The sequence below is a fragment of the Oreochromis aureus genome, linkage group 7, assembly GCF_013358895.1.
Source record: "Oreochromis aureus strain Israel breed Guangdong linkage group 7, ZZ_aureus, whole genome shotgun sequence".
In the NCBI taxonomy this organism is placed as follows: Eukaryota; Metazoa; Chordata; class Actinopteri; order Cichliformes; family Cichlidae; genus Oreochromis; species Oreochromis aureus.
Genome location: NC_052948.1, coordinates 1,095,216 through 1,121,861, shown reverse-complemented (window position 1 = coordinate 1,121,861; position 26,646 = coordinate 1,095,216). Strand labels below are relative to the sequence as shown.

General features: G+C 42.2%; 1 protein-coding gene across 2 annotated transcripts in view; it reads left to right on the top strand.

Annotated features, from left to right (window-relative positions):
• Window positions 1-26,440, top strand: part of gnao1a (guanine nucleotide binding protein (G protein), alpha activating activity polypeptide O, a) — a 92,270-nt gene extending 65,830 nt beyond the window's left edge. Inside the window, exons 4-8 of one of the 2 annotated variants that reach the window (XM_031738929.2) lie at window positions 115-275; window positions 6,321-6,449; window positions 8,161-8,290; window positions 20,888-21,041; window positions 23,756-26,440. In XM_031738929.2, the coding sequence (XP_031594789.2) occupies window positions 115-275; window positions 6,321-6,449; window positions 8,161-8,290; window positions 20,888-21,041; window positions 23,756-23,943 (762 nt within the window). In that variant the 3' untranslated portion in view covers window positions 23,944-26,440. Of the gene's footprint in view, window positions 1-114; window positions 276-6,320; window positions 6,450-8,160; window positions 8,291-12,721; window positions 12,876-15,718; window positions 18,470-20,887; window positions 21,042-23,755 lie in introns of those variants that run through there. The other variant, XM_031738930.2, reaches the window with a different exon arrangement.
• The last annotated feature ends 206 nt before the right edge of the window (window positions 26,441-26,646 follow it).

Below are 26,646 nucleotides of genomic sequence, written 5' to 3'. Positions count from 1 at the left end.
TGGTAGACTGTTGTACTCCAGCGTCTCATAATCAATATGATGCTCTTCTAATGCCACAGCCCCTTCACTGAGAGCGCTAACCTGGAGCTGCCTCCCTGCTGTGTTTTCTTTCAGACGGATGCGAAGATGGTGTGCGATGTGGTCAGTCGTATGGAGGACACGGAGCCTTACTCTGCTGAGCTGCTCTCCGCCATGATGCGTCTGTGGTCTGACTCGGGCATCCAGGAGTGCTTCAGCCGCGCCCGAGAGTACCAGCTCAACGATTCAGCGCAGTAGTACGTCCATGTGCTTATTTCTGGTGTTTTTGTTGTGAGGCTGGAAACGTTACTGATATCGGTACTGAATCCACTATAGCAGCAAATCAACCTAAATCTGATCTGGTCACCAAAAGTTAGCTTAATGAGATCGCTTCATGAATGAAGATTGTGCCGTAATCACTGACTGTTTAACAGACGTCACCCAATGACTGCACTCGTTGGCACAGTTGGCTGTAATTCTTTAGTTTTCGATGTCTGTCTGCAAATACTTGCTAACTACGAGCCACAGACGGGAAAAGAAAATGTTCAAATGTTGTTTCAAAGGACACAAATTTGGCTCCATTTCCAGTTTGTGTCGCACTTTTCAGCGACATCTCGGAAAAGAGCAGCTGGCCTGTGTTTGTAGACAACATCGTCACTTCCTTTCAAACAAAATAACAGCAGTGTGCGAGCAGCCAAAGCAATCGCAAGGTTTTGCCAACCAGTTGTGGAACTGGTTGGGGAACTGTGTGGTCTGTAGGTCAGTGCGACTCGGACCTCGTTTGCTTCGTCTTACATTGAAATCTTTTTGTAATTCCAGACATCTTTGAAGGATTACAAACACAAACAACATGAGTATCACACATCCAACACGGCCGACAAGCTAATGTTGCCGTCAACTGTCTGCAAAACCTCAGCACCTGGGACGTTTCTGGCTAATGCTAATAGCTTATAGCTAGCTTGCATGGTTAACAACCTGAGAAGCGTGCTGCCTGCAGTTGATCGCTCAACACAACTTGCTGCATAACTTTTGACTAAAGCAAATCACTTCAAACTTTAAGCAGCAGACAGTAAACTTTAGCATTTTGTGAATTTCGAGGAACAAAATAGAAATCTTGTTTGATAAGACTGTCGGCTCAGTAGAGGGTACCCTGAGTTTAAGCATGATTCCCATCACTTTGGTGTTTATAGTGATCCCCACAGATGCACCTAATCATCACAGCAAATATATTTGTCTTTGTGTTTGCGTCAGCAGTTACCTGATTTATTGAGACCAGATCAATGCATGAGTCATTAGTAGCTGCTACACCGCTTTAAACACAACACATGAACACATACGCACTACTGTTTATTCATGCGATCATACCCTGCCTATTACAGTCAATCACCATTACTGGGTTTAATTTATGCTGAGTGCATGTGTAGGTAGGAAGAGAGAGAGCGAGTGGGTGGGTTAGAGAGGAAGAAGAAGCAGTCATTTCCCTCAAGTGCCGTGTTTGTCGTTTAATTGTGCTTCTTACATCCAGTAAAATTACAGCACGACATCAAGAAAAATGATCGTGGCAGAGGACTCAGTGAAAGTTACATGGATGTTATAATTTAAAGATACAGGCTGCGAGAGAAAAGCTAATAAAAGGTCATGTAAAGGTCACAAGGCACGAGAGAGCAGAGAGTGAGAGAAATGGAGGAGGCAAAGTGAAGGATTACAAACATACTCCTATCAGCATTTACATGTAATCAGTAACTTAAGTAACATCCACTGTGTGTGTGTGTGTGTGTGTGTGTGTGTGTGTGTGTGTGTGTGTGTGTGTGTGTGTGTGTGTGTGTGTGTGTGTGTGTGTAAAACTGTGTGTGTGTGTGTGTGTGTGTGTGTGTGTGTGTGTGTGTGTGTGCTAAATGTCACGTTAAAGATTGATGCACTCTTCCTATTATGTTGTGGCCTGTGGAGCAGAACAGAGCAACCAGCCAATGAACTGATAGGACACATATCACATGATCAGACCACACCAGGTTCAACTCTGTGTGTGTGTGTTTTGTTGTGTCTTTATTGAAAACCCTTAACAGAAGATAAATTTAATGTTATTTCTCATGTGGGGAATGTTAAAAACGGTCCAAAGTTGGCAGTTATTGATAATATTAATAGTAATTTTTTGTGTGTTGGTACTCATGAATGCATCTAATGTGTTTTTATTGTATAGAAAGCAGAAGGGTCTGAGAGGAGCAAGTCCTGCCTGAAGCACCTCTCTGTCTCTCTCTCTGCAAATACCCTGCATGGGCTGACCTATTTAGCACAATGCACATTCACTCTGACTGTGATTTACATCCACTGCCTTTATGACACAGTCAGTCATTCAAAACGTGAACATCAATCTTGCACATATGAAATTTCATAAAAATACCAGGCAAAGTAGTTAAATGGATGCTGGATGCAAGTATGGGCTGAGTTCATCAGGCTAAAAACACTTTAATACTAAACAGAGCTTGTGCATAATGCCCAGTTATTACAGACACTCCATCATCGATGTTGGATAAACGTTACAGTTAAATGTCACAGTCTCTGTTTTGTGCTCAATATATTAATTCTACAGCTTGCATTACATTTGACTATTTAGACTCGCTGTACATGTTATTGGGTCATAATGCAAAGCTGCTTTAGCCATGTTGATCATTTATTAGATCACTGCTAAACACAGTGATGCTGGTTTGTCCACTGCAGCGTGTGTGTGTGTGTGTGTGTGTGTGTGTGTGTGTGTGTGTGTGTGTGTGTGTGTGTGTGTGTGTGTGTGTGTGTGTGTGTGTGTGTGTGTGTGTGTGTTTTCCTGGTCCATCTTCTTCTCATTCGTGCTAAGTAATGACAGATTTTTCCTCTGTTGACTCAGAGCACTTTTATGTTGTGGCCAGCTTTCATGGGTTTGCATCACGTAGCTGCTGCTTCTGTAGAAAAGTGCTGGTTTTAAATATGTGTCAGGACATCGCAGTAGGGGAGACATCTAACCAACTAAAGGCTGGTTACTTAGCAACAGCTATGGGTTAAGACGGTTAAGCCAACCCCTCCCTTGCCATAAAAAAACATAATGCTACATGGAGATAGTAAATTCTGTGTCACTGTTACAATGGTATTAACAAATGTTATTTAGTTTATACTTGAAGATAGAGTATATGGGTGTACTGTATGTTTATACAGTAAATCGGTGCTTTAATGTAAACATGAGAAGCTTTTTGTATTATCGTAAGTATAGAGCTGACAGGCTGCTTATGGCTCTCACTTGATGGATTGTGTTTCTGTAGTGAGCCACTGCACTAGTAAATGGCTCATGTAGAGTCATTGCACTTGAGTTTATACAGCAGGGGATCGATACAGCTGTACTCCATATATCTGGCTCTCTCGTACTCTCTGTGTAAGATGTCCCTGTCGGGTTGGTTTCCTGTTATTGTGGTTGGCTATTACTCCAAAAACAATTTAGAAATGCAACTCTTCCATGGCACTTCATCGCGGTTTTAGTTAATTAGTGTTCAGTGTTATAGCTTTGTTAACAATACTGCGGGCCGTTGAACTCACAGAGGTTTATTAGTCCATTTTCATGGACATAACTAGCCCAGTTTAGAGTTTTCCCCAACTTTAATCACATTTGGAATAACAGCAAACATGACAGAGATAATTATTCAAATCCCATTTTACGTAAGAACCGTGATTGGATTCTCGTCATTTTCAGAAACAGATAAGGTGTATATCAGAATAAAACGTTTAGCTGTAGAATACACATCAAATCATAATCAGTGGGGAATATTAAGCACACCTGGATATCTTGTCCATTATCCATATTACCTCATTTTCCAGCCTGGGCTGGAACATAAGAGAGAAATCACCTTCACTGCTTAGCAGTTAGCAGTTAGCAATCAGTCTGACCGTGTCAGAGATCATTGTTCCTTGGCACAACACCAATTAAGTTAACCACTGTTGTAATTATTAAACACTTTACTGGAAAGTTAATAAAAAATGATCCTGTATTTCCCCCCTTAGTAAAATATAGCTCTATAAAAGCCTACACCTCCAAACATCATCTTTGATTTGCTAGGTTAGCTAGCTACCCAGCTACACATTAGTTAGTAGCCAAAGCCCAGTGACGTGGCAGATCAGCATTAAGTCTGTTAAAAGTTGCTTTTGGGTCAAGCATTCTTTTAGTGATAAGCCATAATGTTGTGTGTACTCCTGAGGTCGGTGTTCGTTGACCTAGCGCACCAAGAAGTATGTTAGCTAAAAAACAGCCTAACACAGCATACAAAGAGTCACCTGCCTGTCCGAAGGTGGTGTGTAGTTGACATTACTGTGTGTTTGAGACCTTTGTGGGACAGCAGCTCTGTACTTTCTATAATGGCATTTGTGTTAGTTTGAGTTCATGTGAAAAAGTGTTTCTGTTTAGCCTAACAGCAGAATGGAAACAGCAAACAGGAGGAGCGGACCTGTTCTTGTTAGAGAGGCTCAGATCTCCTGAAGGTCACGAATGGCAAATCCATAAGACTCAGCAATTTTGGCCAGTCTGGCTGACCTTTCCTTTTTTCTTAGTGAAACCTTCTAAGCTCCTCGCAGTTCTTTGGGCTCATTATTAACATTTCCCACATGCTAGATTTTGGGAATCTGCTGCTTCTTTGCAAAATGTTTGTGACTTTTCAGTTTGAAATACCACATGGTTCATGCAAATTGTATGAACCACTCGGCATAATTGATCTGCTTTGGACTGCTTTGTAATGAAGTGCTCTGGTTTGTTTGACTGACTGCCTTGTAATCTAATTAGCATCCTTTCATTTTGTGAATTGAAACATGCTTTAACACCAAGTCACTAATCCAGTCAGCGGATGCTGTGTAGAAACATGGTGCGCACATCTTCGGGATGTGGTGCTTGTTTGTTTTCAATTTCAAAAATAAATCGAGGCTCAGCTGTTCACACTTTCATCTTTGCTCAGGATAAAAAAATGCAGTCTTCTTGTGTCTTCCTTACAGCTTTCACATTATAATCACAATATAATTCAGATTCATTTCTCTGTAATCAGTTGTTCTTATCGCTGAAGCTGTGAGAGCGTACCATCCATTTCTTTTTCTCGTCATCTCTCTAGCTTTTGTCTTTTAGAAGTAACTAATGATCCTCCTAACAGCTCTGAAACAACACTTTGAACAGTTTGGGCTGTCACCAGTTACATTTAGATGACTCTGTGGACTTTAAACCTGGTTTTCAGTTGATACTTTTACTGATTTTAATTTATTATGCATCTTTTTTATGCCTTTTAATTTTCCTTTTTCCTTTACTTTATTTCTGTACAGCACTTTGTGACCACTCGTCTATGAAAGACGCTTCATGAACACTTTTACAACCTTTGTAAATGTTACTTACTGTCTGTGTCCTTTGCCCTGATGGTGATGCTTGATCTTTATTTGAAGAAAGGAATAAATGAAGGATTAAACCTTCCAAGGTGCATATTGTACAGCTGGAACCAGAGCAGTATTCAGGTGTTAAAGATGCAGGCAAACCTAACAACACAAAGTGACTCTAACATAACTGTAGCTCTTCCTTCTGTCGCCCTTAGCTTTGTGCTACAGTAGATAGCGTGAGAGCTCGAGTGACTGAGAGAATGATTCTCTGGATTCTGCTGTTCACGATTATTTGATTTATACGTCCACATTAAAAAATAAAGGTCCACTTCCAGGGATATTCCATTACATAAGTGAATGCTCCCATTCCCCTTTCTCACTTGTTACCAAGTGGCTGCTCCATGTGGTAACTTTGTATTTCAGACAGACGTTATTCATCTAATGTGTAGCAGCGAGAGGTTTGCTGTTATCCAGTAAACCAAAATTTAATCAACATTTCTGAGCTACTAAAATAGATTTTTAGAATCACATATCGAACCATGTGACACATTGCTGTTGCTGCAGTGTTGATTTGAGGCTCACTTCCCATAGAAGGAGCAGGGAAAGAACAGAAACACCTGGAATTAGCTCAGATATTTACAGATCTACAGCGGTGGGTGTCAGGTTGTGCTCATTATGCAACACAAATTCACACTTAAATTGAAAGTAGGTTATAGCACCACAAATCCATTCGCTTCATCATCTCTGTCAATGCAATCAGCAACACTGAGCCACTTACATGAGCTCCTGGTGGATGTACAGGACACTTCAGGGAAATTGGTGAGAACAATGGCTCGCTGATGTTTTTGGCCTCATTTACACGTTGTATTTTCCTGCAGTTGTTGTATGGGTACAACAGTTGTTGTGTCAGATTCTGAATTTTGTGTGTCTGTGTGCAGCTACCTAGACAGCCTAGATCGAATTGGTGCGGCAGACTACCAGCCCACAGAGCAGGACATCCTGAGGACCCGAGTGAAGACCACAGGCATCGTCGAGACACACTTTACCTTCAAAAACCTTCATTTCAGGTCAGTATCCATCGGTGAAAGCGACAGCTGCCCCGATGTGTGCGCTCTGTGCTTTACTCGCAGCGGTGCCTCTTACTGCTCCTCTATCCAAGCGTACAGTAGGAACTCCAGCCTGTAATTAATGAGATTAAATGCTTTAAACAAGTGTCTATATTTATGATTCCCTTCTTTTTAAATGAGCTCTGATTCAATTAGAACAAGGAGCTGTGGGAATGATGACAGAGAGGAGAGACATTATAGGAAAGAGAAGGGACGAGTCCTGTTCTGGCGTCTAATCTAATCGCTCATTTTCCGCCCTACTTATGTGGATGTGTGCAGGTATAAACACACATTCATGTCCTAACTGAAGACAGCAGAGAGGTTAATAAGTGCAGCATAGACACCAATTATTTTTTTGGATGGATGCACATCACATTTGGCAGCTAATGCTTGTTTTGCTTTTCCTCCTTCTTTTGCTTGGGTTATATCGTGCAGTTCGTTCTGCTGAGTGATGCTTTCCTCTGTCACTCTCACTGCTGTGTAGGAGTTGTGCTGGCTGTGCTTTGTTGAAGAAGCCTAAATATTGTCAGCTCAATTGCTATTACTAGCAGTCAGGCAGTGTGTGGGAGGCTACAGTGTTCCTCTCCTGGGTGTAACCCATGAGCCTACCTACCATTATACAGACTTGACTGACTTCATCTCACTGTGGATTGAGCCCTTTAGGGTGGTTGTTATGTTCTTTTCTAAAATTGCACATCAGAATCTGGTCATTTGCAACGTCAGTTGACTTACTCTCAGTGCAGCAGACGCCTGTTTTTTGATTAGTGTGTGTTTTTGTATACATGTGACAGATGTTGAGCTACCCCGACAGTTTCAGCTCTAGTGTAGTCCTCAGAAAATCAAACCTGTCGTCAGAAATTGCCACGTGTCTGTGGTAATCGATCCGGAAAACTGTCGCTGCAGAGGAGAGACGGGAGAAACAAATCCAGATACTCTGAAGCTCCATTTCACTCACTGTGATAAAACCCTGATAGGATTTAGTGTCAGGCTAACACCCTGATCTATACACACTGCAGTCAGCAGGTACAGTGAGCATATACAGAGACACTGTCCTCGCTCATGCAGAGGAATTCCTAATTGCAAGCTTCTGACAGCAAATATAAGAGCTCCTTTGTTCATCTGAAGAACGTGAATAAGTGAAAGTCACATGTCAGATCTTCATCAGTGATATCCAAAATAACAGTATAAGGAAATTATGTCAGCATAAGGCAGGTTAAAAAAAAAACTGTGTTTCTGTGTTTCTTTAAACCACAAAATGTTTCAAAAATCAGATTCCAAGGAGAAAAGAAGGAAATCCAAGGAGATCCTTGTGACGCCACTCGGCACGCTGTTAATATCAGACATCCTCAGAGCACCTTCAGGTCCAGGACTGAGGCCAGAGTCCTTCTGTGTGGACGTAAACGTGTCCTGTTATTAGGACTGTGTTAAACACACGGACTGAAAGCTGCTTTACTCCCCGGATCTCCGTCAGTTTGGACTTCTACTAAGAAGTCGTTCTCAAATTGAATTATGCTTCGAAATGAGCTTCAAATTGAATCACCTTCTAATTTGACTTGACTGAATTGAATTTATCATTTCTATTCTGTACAAATGTAATAATTGACGATTTAAATTATGTTTGTGTTAAAAAAATCTGATCTTGTTTCCCGTGTTTGTCTCTTGTGTCCATCAGGCTGTTTGATGTGGGAGGTCAAAGGTCAGAGAGGAAGAAGTGGATTCATTGTTTTGAGGATGTCACAGCCATCATTTTCTGTGTGGCGCTCAGCGGATATGACCAGGTGCTGCATGAGGACGAGACCACGGTAAGGACACGTGTTCACAGCTGTGCTCTCTCTCTGTCACTGCCAAATAACCAGCATCAGAGCTGTATTCCAGTGAATCCTTCCCACGTTTATACATTCTGGATTTAGGAAAACAAAGGTCACGGCACACACGACAAGCAGCCAGTATAAAGATAGATCTATCCTTGTCACATGCAAGCGGACATAAAGCTTGTGACGGGGATGGAGAAATGTCTGAAGAAATCAAGCCGTGCACGTCTGAAAGGGTTATATATAAATACCTAATGCATTCCCGTTAGGACCCACAGACTGACTCTGTGGTAAACCGCACGTCATGCTGATACTGTCGTACTACACAATGAACTTCTGTGGAATTATCCTCTGGGCTTTTACTCACTTCCTGCTGCAGTATACGTGAGGACGCTGAAGTCCCCACGGAAAATAGTTTTCAGACTTGTTTGTTTTAAAAAAAAAAGTTGTAACTGAATGCAAAGTTATTTTTCTCCATGCAAATTATTCTTCACTGCAACGGACAATAAACAAATTTCTAACTTGGACATAGCGAATGTTCCACATGCTGCGTGGAAGAGATAGCGACTGTAGAGTGTGGGACAGGTGACGTGTCGTCAGTGCAGAGAAGAAAGAAGTTATCTGGTTACATCAGCCACAGAGGATCCCTAACGATTATATCGTGCAACCTAAAACAAATACACTGATTTGAATGCACAGCACTCGCACCTATTTATAAGCGTAAAGTGAATCCTGGGAGAATTCCAGGAAGTCGAAATGTGTTCAGGTGCTCATCTATTTATGCAGCTGTCATCAAGCTTCCCTCTGAGCTGGGAGCACCAGAAGACGGGCGCTCGAGGAGAGGAAATATCCATCACAAAACGTGCTCACAAATAGCTTCGACCTGTTTTTGCCGCTTTTCTCAGTGCATTTAAAATGTGGTGTTTCTGTGCAACCGTATAAATAGCGATGCAGTTGTAAACAGTCGTAGCTGTGAGCTTGCTGTTTCACAGTCGTGCATGCGTCTTTACAAACCTATATGGAAACAGAAAAATCTCACCAAAAGAAGCAGCCTGGACCTTTTTCAAAGTGCGTTTCTGTCCACATGTAGTCAACGCAGTAACTCAGGAACAGAAGGGCAGATTGCTGCCATATCGCATGTTTCGCATACGGAACTGAAACAGTGGCCATTGCATTGATCCTCTGTGCAGCTAGGTCACAGATGTGTGTTAAGAAATGAATATATGATGTAGCTGTAAACTGCAGCTTGATTGGTGCAGGTGGTGACAGGTAGTTCCCTTAAAAAGGTACAGGGGATGAGGGAAAGTAACAAAGTGTCCAGGTTGGAAAAAAAGGAGACAGAGGCAAAATGGTTAAATTAAAGAGTTTTATTACTGCTTCTATTAACAACTGAACTAAAAGAGACAAGCCACTATCACCATTTAAAGAAACAAAACAAAACTCAAGCGTTGGTCAGTAAACTGAAAAGTAAGTAAAAAAGGATTAGTCATCCAACACACTCCTCTCCACCGAGCAGGGGCAAACAATCACCAAACACAGCTCACTAGCTGCAACCACCAACATGGCTCTCTGGCAGCTCACCTTCTCTGGCCTTAAATACTTCTAATTGCTGATGGGAGTCAGCTGTATGGAAAAAAGGTGGCACCTAAGGCAGAGAGACAGCAGGACACACCCACCCAAGGGCAACCTGCTTGGGCTGTAGCAACGGTGAAAGGCAGCCTCTGTGACCTCTGCACCAGTGCCACAGGGGTTTCAGTTAAAGGTGTCATACTTCATGATCGCTCGATAGAAAGAAAACACCGCTGATATGTTCAGACAACACTAGCTGGAGATTTTTTAATCTGCAGACATAATTCCAAAAACTCAAATTAACACTGTTATTGTTGAACAGCAAACACTAAGTGTAGGAGTTATAATCAGCAGGCAGATAACCAGTTTTCAGCGAGCTGCTGCATCCTCTCTCAGTTTTACTAGCAGATGCGTCTGATTCCAAAATTACGAGCCGCAGTAAGGATGTTACACAGTCGATGGTAAAGATTACAACCCTCCCGCAGTAATGGGAGTGATGAAGTAATACATACTGCATATCCCTTCTGGGCAGTTCATCAAAGTCGCTGATAGGCTGTGGATTTAATTAGAATGGCAATATTTCCCATTATACTAAACCTTCCTGGACGGGAGATTTTTCTTTTCCCTATCAGACCGAGATCATGCATCTGCAGTCCTCACTGCTCTGTCTGCTGACTTGTTTTGAAGGCTGTTTCATGATGCCATACTCCATGCCTGCATTTAACTGTGTTTAAAGGTCCTAAATGTTTTCCCAAGAACTCCCAGAATACTAGAGAGCGCCGAAGTCATGTGACTTAGTCTTTTAATGTCACTATAAGCATGCACAGTGAGATACAGAACATCTGCTCACATGTGGGCAAAGAAAGGGGGGGTGACACATGAACAGTCTCAATATCAAAAGTGATCAAATATACAAATATCAGAAAAAATAAATAGTGTTATATATTCACAGTGTGGGTTATTGCACGTAAATTAAGTATCACCCAGTAGTGATGGTGGTTTGTGTACAGAGGGAAGTCCTTGGATTTGGGGGGTGGAGCTGTGTCGTCAGGGCGTGTGTGAGCTCAGGGTGGTTAACTTATTTATTATTGTTATTATTAATGATGATAATAATAATAATAAATGGTGGCAAAAAACAAGATAGGGCCGAAGGCCTCGTTCATTCACTTTTCACTGTTACGAACTTTGACATTATACATCCCATAATAACCCACACACACGACATTCATAGCACTTCTGTTTAAACTAGAGATGATACGTATGAGTCACAGCTTCAGATATATTTAAGAAGTTCAAATGGTGAAAAGCTTGTTTTGTGTGGAAAACAGAGTAAATGTTACTTAAAGCCTTTCACACTTGCAGATTTGCTGCCATTGGTAGAACAGGAAAACTGTTTAGTCCCAGATTTATTCGTGGGCTGTTTCAGAGGACAGAGCTCACCGTGTGTCACAGAGACATCAACACGGGTCGCGCTACACTCAGTACTGTTGCTTTCTTGTTCTATTGCGTCTACTCCAGCAGCTCTTGCATTGTGTTTTTTCTGTGTCACCTCCTTATCTCATTTCTGTTGGAACGCTCTTACGAACGCAGGCGTATCCCCCCACCCTTTGACGAGACGACTGCTGTATGGGGATACTGTCTTCCTGCCTAAACACTTTCTTTTTAGCACTTGAGATGCATGTGTGTGTCTGTGGGATAGAAGAGGAGGGTTTTGTAAAAAGGAAATGGGACTTGGGTTGGGGCGGCGGGGTTCCTTGCATTTTCTGTTCCTGCTCTAAGCTCCGCCCTGCAGCATCTCTGGCTACTTCCACTCCTCCTGTCACTGTTGCCATCGACTGTCTTCTCTAACCAATGAGCAGTCAGATCTTCTACAGAAGCTCCACCCACAGACAGGTATGAAACCACCCCGATAGGTGTACGCACACTCTGAGAGTTGAAAGCAGCGTCTCTTTGTGACTGTGAACCGCTCAATCCAAAAATGTTGTCTGGCTTTCTTCTCTCTCTTTTTCTTCCTGTTAACTTTTTAAAGCTCTTCTAATTTTCTATAGATCTGTTTTTCCCTAATCCAATCAGCTGCTTTTGCTCCCCTGTCCTGATCTAAGCAGGAAAGAAATCAAACTGGAGAGAAACTGCTTTCAACTCTTTCTCTGAATCAATTTCACTGTAGCATGAACAGGCTTGTTATTGTGTATGAACAAATAATCCAGGCCTCAGTTTTGTTTCATCTTCTACTTATTTTAGTAGCCAACCAAACAGTGGATACTAATTATTCATTTATGAAGCACATGCATTGTTTCTGTTTGGCCGAGAAGATAAATATAGTCAGAAAACACTTGCAGAGCTTTTAGTTTCAAAGTCCAGTATTAAGTTGAGCTTCCTCCTCCTCCTGCTCCTCCTTCCCTGCCTTTACAGTTCATTACCTCCACAAACTGTCACTGCAGCCTTTTCCTCAAACACATGCTGCTAGCCCATGCAGTTACCTCCTCCTCCTTAAAGCCTCACTCTGCACAGTGCTTGTGCTTAGTTGCTCAGTGTAATAGAAGCTAACTGGCTAAAAGAGCATGGCTTTGCTATTTAGATTACTAATAATGTTGATTACTGATATGTTGATACATACCCAGATATACGTGTCACTTTCCAAGAGGAACTCCCAGGACTTCTGATCTTAGCTTCAATCTTAATTCCTCTTTGTGTTAAGATTGTGTGCATGTGATATGGGTATTCTTAATTTTGCTTTGTGTATGCATGTAGGTGAATACTATATGCCCGTGTTTCTGTTATGTCCTTTTTACAGTGTGTTAGTGGTTAGCGGTTTAACAGCCCCATTAACTCGTGCTAATCTTTCTCCTCCAGAACCGCATGCACGAGTCTCTCAAGCTGTTCGATTCCATCTGTAACAACAAGTGGTTTGAGGAAACCTCCATCATCCTCTTCCTGAACAAGAAGGACCTCTTTGAAACCAAGATCAGCAAGTCGCCGCTGTCCATCTGTTTCCCCGAGTACACTGGTACATACGGCCCTGCACAGTGACGTCTCATAAAGTGTAGTTATGTTAAGAAAAGCCAAACGTGGGTTTTTACACTAAAACTCGAAGCTCTCCGAGAGTCCAAACCTGTGCCGAGGATTTACTGCAGTGCAGTAAAGGAAAGGCAGCTGTGAAATGGAACAGTGAGATCAGAGGTCAAAGGTGACGAGATATTTGAACGCAAGCTATAACGTGATATTTAGGAAATCCATATACCAACATCATTCCCTAAATGTTACGATACAAACAAAAGGTTCAAAGATGAGAGACATTTTATGGAAATTTGACCTTGAAGAAAAGGTCAGAGGCTACATCATTACTTACACAGCAGGAAACAACGTTTTAAAAAGTATCACTTTGGCCTTCGGATCAATCTCTCGACTTTTAAGGAGAGGTCAGATATCAAATATGTCAAATATGTCTTTATATGGTGGTTTCTATATATTGACAGTACACACTTGTAAGAGTGGATCCTAGCCTGATTCACAATCTGCCCACAGCTTTGAGCCGATCTCAGTGGATAAATGTAAAAATGACATCAAATCTTATGTGCCCTGTCCTGCTTAGGCCACAGGTTACACTGCCAGGTACAGTCAATACTACAAATGCAGTATGTATTCAAATAACTACATCAGAAGTTACAGCAGTGTTCCTGCTTGACATCAGAGCTGCAGGCTTTAAGAATCATTAGTTCCCAGCTAGATATCGCTTGGTGGCTCCTCACAGCATTCGTCAACACTGGAATGTAAAATGGAAAAATATGTTTGCTACAAATCTATTCAACTTTATTTATACAGCGCCAAATCACAACAACAGTTGCCTCAAGGTGCTTTATATTGTAAGGTAGACCCTACAATAATACACACAAGAAAAACCCAACAGTCATATGACCCCCTATGAGCAAGCACTTTGGCAACAGTGGGAAGGAAAAACTCCCTTTTAACAGGAAGAAACCTCCAGCAGAACCAGGCTCAGGGAGGGGCGGGGCCATCTGCTGTGAGAAAGGAAGACAGGATAAAGACATGCTGTGGAAGAGAGACAGAGATTAATAACAAGGATGATTCAGTGCAGAGAGGTCTGTTAACACAGTCTGGCTACAGTATTTGTACCTCCAGGGTTTGATAGTTGTGTCGAATCAGGACTAGGGGAAAAGGTTTGTTATCCATTTCTTTTTCTAAACTGTGGGTGAATTACTTTTTTCACATTCAAACTGTCAGCACCAGATGCTGCTATTAAGTATCGCACACACACCCGTATTTATAATTAGGCGAAGCGGCAATCGAGCAGAAATGTCTGCAAACTTCTTCAGCTGCTCCAGCTGTTTATTTTTCTTGAAACGAGCCTGAGATCTGTGGACAGCTGCTGAGTAGCATTAGCTACCCAGACTAAACAAAGTGACTTCCCTTTCGTAACTGCATTATGGTGTAAAAGTCCATTCTTTTGTCACCAAAGTGCAGCTGCACCTATAGTAGAGCTGGTGGTGTGGTTGACGATTTAAGACAGCAAGCTATCATTCACTGAAGTTACTCTTTCATTAAAAACAAGTATGTTGAGATTTCACGCAGAGCAAAAATACATTCAAATGAGTCAAACCTGGTCATTCATATATGTAGTTCTCAGTTTTGAAGTCTAAATTCTGAGTCCCAATTGTGCTGATTTCTAAGAAAGTATGAAAGTCGAACATAACGTTGAATACAGACAAAGAGACACAAGGAATGAATGCAGGGGTGTTAGTGGGAGCACGAGAAGAGCTCCAGTGAGAGAGGAAACGAGAGACAAGACAACATGTGAGGCGGGGAGGGGGGGGTAATGCCAGAGACGGAGAGAGCAAGAGTGTGAGAAAATTATAACAACACAGGCAAAGCAAGATGGTGGGAACGCAAGAGGCCGAGCCAGCGGGACTGTGAGAAAGCGAGAATTAGAATTCCAATCTTGTTTTTGGCCCCTCGTCTCCTCCTCTCTTCATCCCTCTGCACGGCCAGACTTTGTGCCTGTTCTGATGAAGTTGCCGCCGGAGCAGACAGACGAACCACAGTGCTGCTAATGGCTGAGAGCCAGATAGATGTTAGCGACACTTGGAACAACATTTGCTCCAATCAGTGAGATCTGACTCATTCTAAAAGCACTGTACCAATTCAAGCTGCATTACCTGCCAAATGCTTGCGTAAAGGCAGAACAGTTGATAATACTCTTGAGCTAAAAGGCTGCACAGTAGATTTGCCAGTGCTGGTAAATTGATCAATGCACGGTACAAATAATGGCTCCGTTATTTTTAGCTTTAGGGCCTCGTATCTGTCACATTCTGAAGTCTGTAACACATTAATAATGTTCAGGAAGTTGCAGACTGTGCCAGCAATAACAGGACATATTAGCTTCCATCACGTATCATTTATCTGTCTGAAATCACCTCGTCTGAGAATGTGGCCCGTGCATCATTTTTATTGAAGCTTGGCTTAAGGGCCGACAGAGCACACCTCAGCTAAACGTGTGCTGAGAGTCAAAGGTGATGTTTTCAGAAAATATTGAGGGCAGCTCACGGATACAAAGGTTCAGATCACAACCAATCACAGCAGATGGCCCCGCCCCTCCCTGAGCCTGGTTCTGACGGAGGTTTCTTCCTGTTAAAAGGAGTTTTTCTTCCCACTGTCGCCAAAGTGCTTGCTCATATGATTGTTGGGTTTTTCTCTGTGTGTATTATTGTAGGGTCTACCTTACAGTATAGAGCACCTTGAGGCGACTGTTGTTGTGATTTGGCGCTGTGTAAATACTGAATTGAACTGGGGTTTGTTTTTTTTTACTGTGTGTGTGTGTGTGTGTCTCCTCAGGTGTAAACACTTACACAGAGGGACTGGGATACATCAAGTCTCAATATGAGAGCAAGAACAAGTCACCCAAGAAAGAAGTGTACTCCCACGTGACCTGTGCTACGGACACCAACAACATCCAGTTTGTCTTTGACGCCGTCACTGACGTCATCATAGCTAATAACCTCAAAGGGTGTGGCCTGTACTGATGATGTTATTAAACTTTGGCCAATGGATGCTGGGTGTTTGACTTGTATGTGAGAGAGTCGGTCAAATGTGGGATCTGAGCTGTTCTCATTTCTCATACTGGCCAAATTTGAATTAACTGGTTGGTTTTTGGTGGTTGGTTGGCTGAGACATCTTATCTTTTTCAATCCTAATTAAGAACCGTTCATTTTAATCGTACCTTCTATCTAAAATCTGTTCTCGCTGTGCTACAGATATTCTGCACAATACCTAAGCTGAGAAGCAGAACGAGAGACCAGCTGAGCCGAACACAGTGTACTGAGTCACTCGTCTACCAGATGTATTTACTTTTTTTCCTTTGATTTCAATTTGTGTATTCATACTTTTCTATCATAAATTTGTCCCTTATACCAAAAGTCGACGCAAACGTGCATATGATTAGTCTTAGTGGGGGTCAAGTTTAGCCAACTCAAAGCTTCAATCAAAACTGACTTTATTGCAGGCATTTTAAGTACTAAGTATTAATTTCAGAGCTGTTAAGTCAATGAAAATAATTGTATGATATTTTCAGAGTAGTAGAGTATTTGTGCCCACTAAGAAGCTGAGGGGGGAGTTACAGCAACACTTTTGTGAAATGCAAATGATAAAAATAATGATCTATAATGAATTTTGTATGTTTTATTTGAATGGGATTGCCACTTTTACACGTAAAGTTCCCATAGTGAAAAACAGAGTACACCCTGGTCACTAGTGGGTGGTCCACAGGGACACTGCAGACAGACAGACACTCCTGCTGGATGCTTATTTGTGCTGTGAACTTTTATCCTGGTCATCCTCACATTAAAGGTCCACTCTGTGGACTTTTTAAAATAAAATCGTGTCATTCTAAAGAGTCGGGCCGTGAGAACATAGCACGAAATCTTACTGCTGTGCATTTCATCCAGGATGAAACTTTTTAGGCCCGTGTAGATTTCAGTAAACCTCCTGATAGTTTCCTCTTTTGATTGGATCTAATTTCATAGTGTAAATGAGTGCATAAAGAGGATGTTGTTGCTTGAGCCACGCCACTGTCATCGTTAATCCCTGCAGACGTCATTCCCAGCTGCAGGCTCATCTTGCTTCTTGCATGGGACTCCTTAAAATCAATTCAAACAAAGAGCCACAGAAGCTTGTGCCGTTTCTGCCTGGATAATGCATCAGCAGAAGTATTGATTTTAAAGGGCACTGGCACTGCATCCACTGTGTCAGGCTGCACCGTGCAATATCCCTGCTGTCCTCCATTCCACCTTAAAAAACCAGAGGTGAGCTTTGAAAGATTACAGACTGATGTGTTTGTCCTCTGGGACAGGAACGCAGAGTCTGTGACTACGATTGTATCCACGCTGTTCTCCTTTGTGCCGATCGAGTAGCTCGACGTCTGTTTGGAATTGATCATAAAATGAACAGAGAAGTGACGGCGCTGTCAGACCCCGCTCAGAGAGAGCAATACAGGAGCTACGTCATTAGTTCCTCCGTGTAGCCACAGTTGACATCGTCAAACTAAGCCGAGCGCGCTCCCCGCCAAACAGAGTCATCTTTATGTATGAGAAGGGCATTCGCTTTATTCCACTTTTCCATCCACGCATAAACAACCAGATGTGCTCCCTCTGCTCAGAGCTGCCATTTTTGGAGCACAGGTAGATGTCATCATCGGCCCGTCCGACCACATCTGTGCCAAATTTGGTAATTAGAAACAGAGTGCTCCCTGAGGCTGTCGTTCAGCCTGCATGCTGTGTGCCGTGTACTGATGTGTCTTTTGTGTGTTCATGTTTTCAGATTGTATATAGTTACCTATGTGTGTCTGTTGATAGTACAGAAAAGGTCACAGTGTGTGTGTGTGTGTGTGTGTGTGTGTGTGTGTGTGTGTGTGTGTGTGTGTGTGTGTGTGTGTGTGTGTGTACGTGCTCATGAACGTGTGTGTGTTGTGTAAGAGACAACATCAGCCCATGGGTGCTGCGGTGGAGGCAGCATCTGTGGATTAATTACCCAGAGGGCACCTATCTACCCTTTCAGCACAGACAGGCCTCAGACACACAAACACACTCACGGGGCTTCAAAATGTCACAACACCTTAGTTGCCAAATAATACTGCAGTTTCCAGCCAAAGAGGTTCACACGGCCACACAACAAGCCGCTGCCACGACTGCTACAGGCGTCGTCTGCTCTGACTGATCTGTTACATGTAGAGAAAGGAAAACGGTCTCTCTGCGTTCTGTGTGAGCCTCTCCTTAGTTTTCACTCTCAGTAGCTTCATTCATTCGCTACACTTTGCATGAAGCTTCTGTTCTTTCCAAACACAAAGTGTTTAGTGTTGACATGCTGAAATCGGTGCTTAATCCCATCGATCCAAAAATCAAAGTTCTTCTATAAATTTGGATTTTTTTGTTAAACCGTGGAATGATCGCGTACAGAGTTCAAACACGATCCTTTCCCTCCCCGTCTATGCAGTGCAGAGGTTAGTATCATTGCAATCGCACATTTCACTCGTAATAAAGCCAAATCTCCTTTCAATTTTTCAATTCAATTCAATTTTATTTTATAGCTCACAACAAAAGTCGCCTGTGCGCTTTATATTGTACAGTAGATAGCACAATAATAAATACAGAGAAAAACCCAACAATCATATGACCCCCTATGAGCAAGCACTTTGGCGACAGTGGGAAGGAAAAACTCCTTTAACAGGAAGAAACCTCCGCAGAACCAGGCTTGCCTAAATGATTTTTCAACACTGATATAGCGCACCCAGAGCGCTTTACTGACATTATTCATTCACTCCACATTCACACACTGGTGGAGGCAAGCTACGGTTGCTGCCCTCTGCAAAGGCGAGGCTGCCATTCGCTTCGGCCCCTCTGGCCAACACCAGTAGGTGGTAGGGTAAAGCGCCTGCCCAAGGACACAACGACCAGGACAGAGAGGCCGGGATTGAACCGGCGACCTTCCGGTTACAGGTGCCCTTCCCAACCCCTGAGCCAGCATGAGATACACTCTGTTTAGTCACTCCACATCCACGCTGCGCTGACGACTGCTGCTCTGCAAAGGTGTTGCTTGTGCTGCGCCTCCTGGTAGCCGTTAACATGCAGATGAAAGGAAACCGTTACGTTTGTGCTGCCGTTGGGCTGACGGTGACAGGACAGTGTTGGAGCTTTGTCTTGCAACGTTAACCTGAGGCACCGCACGGACCTACAGGGATTCAGGCTGTTAAATTGGTTAGAGTGATCTCAGATCAGTGTGTGACTAAATTTATTCACAGAACACAACACTTGAATTTTACTGATGAACATACGCTAAAAACAGCAGCTAATAGAAAATTTACTGAATTGAGCAGAAACATATTTTTTCATAAACAGTTCAGTCGAGGTGATGGTGTACATGATGAGAGGTGAAAAGACCAAAGTCAGTCTGTTACGCAATTAAAAATGTGAAAGCCTCATTTTTTAGTGGAGGTGAACAGTGTAAGTGCTCTGCTTCACCTACAGTGTTTACAGTTCAGTCTCGTATGTTCATGACACGGAGCAGGCGCCCGGGATGAGAAACGTGCGGCCCTTCACATTATTACCTTTTAGACCTCGTCGTTGTTTCTGCTTCAGGCGAGCTGTAACACAATTAGTGGTTTAGAACCAATCCCAAATAACAGAAGACAACTGCAACAGTAGGCGAGGTCAAGAGGACAAGAGGAGGACAAGGAAGTAGCAAATACTTCATATTAATGGCAAATACTTCATTCCTATAGGCTGCGCTGAAGGACACATTTGTGGGTCGTTTGTTTGCATTGTTGTGCTGTGTGGATAACACAATCAGTGGCCTATTCAGCTTGGAGAGCTGGGGACAGCAGCGTGGGTGCGCTTCTGGGCAGCAGGTGGTGTCACAAAAGAAATGTTAGCACCTTTTGCCATGTCATTGCCACAGCAGCACAAAAAGCTGTTGAAATGTCACAATGGCAGCCAAACCGAAGTGCCAAATCTTTCCCGTGTTAGGTTTAAATGAGCTCTGTGGTGTGTTTTTGCTGACTTATTTGTAATTTGGATTTAGAAACAGGGTTTTGCTTGCAACCTTTTAACATTCAGTCCTTGCTAAACCTCAGCAGCTGATGTAATGTGCACTCAGGCCTCTGCGGAGGTCCCTGCCATGCTGCTGAGCTGGGAGAGATGTCAGCGAGCTGGGGGACATGACCGTAATGAGCCATGATAGAATCAGGTAGAGTTTATGTCGCTGCACATCGGCATCCTTGCACTCGCCGTGCTCTCGCTGCTTTAACCTTCCAGTCTCCGTTCAACCAACATGCTGGTACCAACCAACACTCGCTGTACTGTACAAGTCGCCACATCTACAAAGCTGTTATCTGTGCGTGTGTGAGTTTGTATGACCGTGTGCTTGCGCGTGCGTGTGAATGCTGCATTTTATCCATCACTGTGCATAAAATGCATCTGCTGTAACTCCCTCACTGTTGTCATAATTTATTGGATGTTGTATTTATACATGAGACAAAGACAATAAAGCATCACATGAGTAACTTGATATGGTTGATTATTTTTCTTTGTCCTCTGTGTGTGTGTGTGTGTGTGTGTGTGTGTTTGCACTTGGAGCAGATTTGAATGTAAATGTTTACCAGAATATGTTTTGCTTTCCTCCACAAACTATAATTATTTATTGAAAATATGGGCGAGTCCTGCCCGAGCAGGCCAAACAAATTAATACTGTCACAGTTTGTTGTTGGTGTTTCAGTGTGAGGCCCACATTTGTCTCTGCAGGTCATTAAAAGTCTTCCTTTTTGTTTTCTGCTAACCATTTTGCTAAAGTTTTAATGTTAGTCTATGACTGTGTCTACATGCTCAGTCAGGGTAATGTGTAACTTTGGCCTTCTTTCTGTTTCCTCCCTATCACCTGTTTCCTCACTCTCTCCTTTCCTTCACCCGTTCCCCTAATCTCCCCTAATCCCCCACCCCCACCCCACCCCGGCTGCAGAATCGCATGCATGAGTCTTTGATGCTGTTTGACTCCATCTGCAACAACAAGTTCTTCATTGACACCTCCATCATCCTTTTTCTTAACAAGAAGGATTTGTTTGCAGAGAAGATCAAGAAATCTCCGCTCAGCATCTGCTTCCCTGAATACACAGGTACGAAAAAAGTTTGAGGGTTTTTCCAGCGGTGGGTGGGAATCTCAAATGTTTGGAATTTCTTTTCCTGAATTAAAAGTGTTTACAGGACGAAATATAGTCACGAGAACGACACATCTAAAGTTCATTCATTGAACGTAGCCAACTGCAAAAACAGAGCGTAGCACTAACTCAGGCAGGCCACAGAGTCGAGCTCAGCAGATCAGGTGATCTCAGCCCACATCAGCTGACACATTTCTACACATCCGATGTAAGATGTGCTTTTTGAACCGCTTTACAATGTTGGTGTATATTTGCAAGCCAGTTTGCAACCCACCTCTAATTGAGCTCCTCATTTTGTTTAATCAGTGAACTTTACTGAAAAGTTAGCTTTTAATAGTCCTGTGATGTTGTTTCTTCCTGTCTTTATGTTAAGCTAACTGGAAGCTCAGATCAAGTTTCACATAATGTCAAATTGCTTCATTTGAAAGAGCTTAATCTTAAAAATTGTGTAGTACAAAATCATTTGGAAATTTGCATGAAAATCAGTGTAAAGGAGCCAAAAATAGGCCAATACTGTATGAGACATTTTGAATAGGGGATATAAAAGTATGAATGACTACCGTCTGTCCTGTGTTAAGTGTAATTCCCAGAAATTAAATGCTTTCTAAATCCCTTCCTGAGGTTCTGGATGCTGATTAACGACTGCTCGGTACAGTACATCGGCTCTGCTTCTAGCCCTGACATTTACTGTCACAGACTTGTAAACCATCCGAGGCACTTTAAATCAAAGTCACTGTTTACAGTTTGCAGCAGAGATGGCCGACGAACTGTTTAAAGAACTGCATAGGCTCAGGTTGAAAAGAGGGATATACTGTTTAAAAGGAAAGCAGGGAAGGAGCAGAGGAGAGTCAGATAAATAGAGCAGGAAGTAGCAGAGAGACCCTGAACCTGTAACTGGGAGAACAGAGTTTACAGAGGTGAGAGTCGGACGAGGTGGTGACAGAGAAAAGGAAGAGACTGCTTATAAGAAGCAGCAGACAGTCGTGGTTGGTCAGCCGCAATAAGTGAGAGCTGCCTCCTGCCTGCTCCAAACTCTTTTCCGGTCTCTGAGTTGATCCTTTTCATTCCTGTCTCTCATGCTTTACTTACGTTCGGCTAACTTGCTTGACAGTCTCAGTAAGTCTGTCTTCTATCAGTCTCTCCTTCTGTGTCTCATCCTCCCTCAGCTTCCCAACAGAAGACTTTACGCACCTTTAACAACCACGAATATTTTTAAAACCAAAGATCTTGGAGAAATATCTTTTACATCACACGCAAACATGTCCTGACTTTACCCAGCAGAAGGACCAAGTACGATTCAATAAATCTGCAAACCTATTAGAATGTATACTATCATTGCATCTGATATACAGCTAATATGCTTCAAGATTAGGTCAAATGAATAGGATACAGATGTGATCATCTGTGTGTAGGAAACCAGACCAGTTAGCCTGCATTTAGCACTGCTAGTTCACCTCTGTTACAGGAATAGTATTTCTACTTACTAATTTGGACTTTTATGTGGTGATGACAGCTCTGCTACCTGCTAAGTTCATATGAAGCTAAAGATATCACATCATCTAAACCGACCCTGTCGACAGGTCTCGGCTTCGCTTCAGCTGCTGAGCTGACATTAGCTAACAAAAACGTCTCACTGCTCGACAGGATATGAAGCTACTTTCCTCTGAAGTCTGAGCTCATTAAAACAGTTAGCTTTAAATAGTGGTGTGAGATTTCCTGTGAAGTGTGACGTTCAGTGCAGCACAAAGGAAGGTGTGGAGTCAGCTAACACTGGAAGTGGATGCTATGTAGCAGATTTCAAAGCTAGCTGTCCATGTGAATCATGGCTTTAGTGATTCAGTTATTTATTTTATTTTACAGTAATATACCTAAGTTTTTTTTACTAAACTGAACCTAGCAACAGACTGAAAATACTTCGACCTGCAGATTTTCAGAATCAGTGAAGCATAAAGAAAGTGAGTTTCCCACTGTTGCACAGCCAACAATGTCCACCTGCTAACTTCCTGTAGCATATATGTATATAGCATACGCATCAGAGTCCAAGCTTTAGAATTAGATACAAACACAGATATTTTGTGTACTTTGTGATGAATGCAGAGATGGTGGTAACACAGTTAGGCTACTAACAACAACCCACATGAGGACTGAGTATTTGAATGTGTGAACTCAGCCCTATAGGTACTGATGGAGGATTATGCAACAGCTGTTTTATTCATTTCCAGCTCTATATTTTTTAGTACTTGTTTGTCTTGCATTTACACAAGTGCAGACATCTAGTCATTTTTGCTCCTACCTCTATAAGACCAACTGCCCAAAACCTGCTTTCTTGTGATTGGCTGTCCCTCACCTGACTTTCACCAAAGCCACAGCAGCACCTGAAATCCGTCCGTTCACTTTTGTAATCACTGACCCAGTTTCACATGGCGGAGGTTATTCCAGCTGTTGTACAGCTCGGACAGGCCACCAGTCCATGCAGGGGTGATCTAAACTCTACGCAAAAGTAGAAAAAAGTTGGAAACAAAGTATTTAGAAGAGAATGCAACATTGTAACAATATATAATAATAATAATAATAACCAACCAAAGCTGCTTGTTGAGTCCTTTTTTCATGAGACTTCCTGTTTGAAGTTTCTGTTTTAATAATTGTGTCGTAACACATCTGCTTCCCTCCAGGACCCAACACCTACGAGGATGCAGCAGCTTACATCCAAGCACAGTTCGAGAGTAAGAATCGTTCTCCAAATAAGGAAATCTACTGTCACATGACCTGCGCCACAGATACAGGGAACATCCAGGTTGTGTTTGACGCCGTGACCGATATTATCATCGCCAACAACCTGCGAGGGTGTGGCTTGTACTGAGCACGCCCACCAACCCTGTTATATCCTCCCCCTCTGTCCCTTCCTCTGTCCTCCCACCTCCTCATTCCTCTTCCTTTGACACTGCTGTGGAAATGATGATGGCGATGATGACGATGCTGATTATTTAAAGAAAAAAAGAAAGAAAAATGCAACTAGGTACATATTAATAATGAGGATAATTTAAAAAATAGGCATATATATATATATATATATTATATATATATACTGTTTTTAGTTCTTGTCTCCTCTCTTCTCGCTCCGACTCTTCCTGACGTTCTTGGGCTTGCTGCCAAGCAAACAAATTTGTTTTAGTAGAAAACACGAAACCCTGCAGCCTTGAAAACTTTGTGAACAAAGTCGATGAAAGCCTCCGTTCCCCGTTTCCTTTCTTTTACGTTGTCTTTTGTTGTTAACTCAAACCTGTATGTGTTTTTTTATGACTTTTGTTTTTGTTGATCATATGTATATTTATTGCAAGTATCAGTCTGTACACTGATGTTTATTCACGTTTTGCCTCACCTGACACCCCTGTGTGTGTGTGTGTGTGTGTGTGTGTGTGTGTGTGTGTGTGTGTGTGTGTGTGTGTGTTACTTTGTCCTTCTTTTTTGCTGTAGTAGTGATTATGTAATAACAGTTTTTGCAGAATTATATGAAAATGTCAATAGTACTAAGAAGCACTAGGACGGGTCAGCCAAAACTCTCAAGACCTGCTAAAACTGACGATGCTGATTTTAATGTTAGTGTTTTGTTTACATTAAGTGATTTTTGTTGTTGTTTTTGTTGTCAGTCACTTTTTGGGGGATCATTTTACTCAAGGTGTGGTTTTCATCGACAGGATGTAAGGCTTCCTGTTTCCAGGCCTAAGCCACTAGCAAACCATCGGCCACGGCCGGGTGTGGGAGCCAATAGGAAATGTGCTAACAGTCCTATCAGTGCCATGTAACAAAGGTACTGCACTGTAGATAGCTGTGCTTATAGAAGCAACTACACAATGTTATGATTAAACCTTTCTCACTGTTATAACCTCTAGATCTGCTAACATTCTCCGTGTAAGAAAACTCACTCCTGGTTTGATAATGGTTGATTAATTTATTAATTTATTTATTGACTGATCACCTTTCTTCACACACCTGTCTGTTTTCTCTCTCTCTCGTCATGCCACACCTTTACTTCTCTCATTTCCATCTCTTTCTTTTTTGGCTTATTTTTGCAAAGTTAAAGGGCGCTCCTTCTTTTTTGCCAACCCATCTCCCCGTCCTCCTCCTTTTCCCTCTAAAGCCCAGATAGCATGTGATACTCAAGCCTTTGTATAAAGAGATCAGTTAATTCATACTTATAGACAAAAAAAAGTACACACGAATAATGCTCAGATAACTTAAAAAAAAAAGAAAAAGTAAAAAAACAAACAGAAAAATACAGAAACAAACAAACTGAGAAGTTTCTGGGTGGGACGCAGCAGAGGCAAATATATATATATATCGAACAAAAGTGACAATTCAAGTTTCCAAGGATTGACAACAGGAAAGTTCAGCGACGTGTTAAAGTGAGCTGAAAAAGTACAAAAATGTACTCTGATTACTACGATAATAAAGAAACCAGTGAACATTACCCGAGTATCGCCAACGACGTTCCTAATGATCCTGTTAATATTCCAAAAAGTTTTCTCGTGCTTTGTAGCTACAGAGTATCTCTTTCTCTATATCTCCCTTTTTTAAATATAAAAGATGTTTTGCAAAGCGAGCTGATCCGTGAAGATCTCAGACCGACCCCGCCGTCTTGTTATAATGCTCTGAACTGTGCCCCGCCCCTTCTCCTTTTACCGTTTTGCCTGTTTCCCTGCATTAGATCCGTGTCCTCACTTTAGCCTGACTCAGAACAATTAAATATAATATTATAACAATATCTATTTTTTATTATTTCAGAAGAAAAAAAACAAACAAACCACTTTTTGGGGGAGAGCACGTTTCTCGCCGCATGTTCACACATCTACGCTGTACAAAGTCATGCTCTTTTCTTCTCCTCTGTCTCTCCTCAGTTTAACCAACACCTTCCAGGTCTACAATGAAAAGCACAGTTTCTCACATACACACTTGCTCGCACTCACACACACATACACACACAACAAGTAGATTTGGAGATTTGTTATCTCTTCATGCTAATCTATGTTAGCCCTCGTCCATCTCTCTATATTGACCTCTCTTTCTTTCCTTCTTGATTTCTAGTTTTTAAAAAAGAAAACAACCGTGTATAATGACATGAGAAACATTTTTTCCTCTCATTTTGTTCCCGTTTCCTTCATATTTTTTATGTTTTGTTCTTTACCCAGTGAATGCTTTTTTTTCTGCGCAGCTCTCTCTCTCTCTCTCTCTCTCTCTCTCTCTCCCTCTACTCTTCTTTAGTGAATGGTTGTTATTTCATGTGGGATGTCCGTGCTGGAAAAACCAATCGAATGTAGTGTTTACATTAAAAAGCCACTGTTTTCATGACTACGAAAAAACAAAAGCCGACCTCTTCTTGTCTCCGAGTCATTCAGTCTCTCCACAGCTGTGCGTTTCTGTTGGACACATGAATTTTCCAGGATTACTGCATTTAGCCTCGGTATTGAGCGAACACTGAGCTGTAGTGCGACCCTGGGGTCGTCCGCTCTGTAAAACAAGCTGTTTTAGCTCCTTCCCCTCCATTTGAGCCACCCTCCTTTTGATT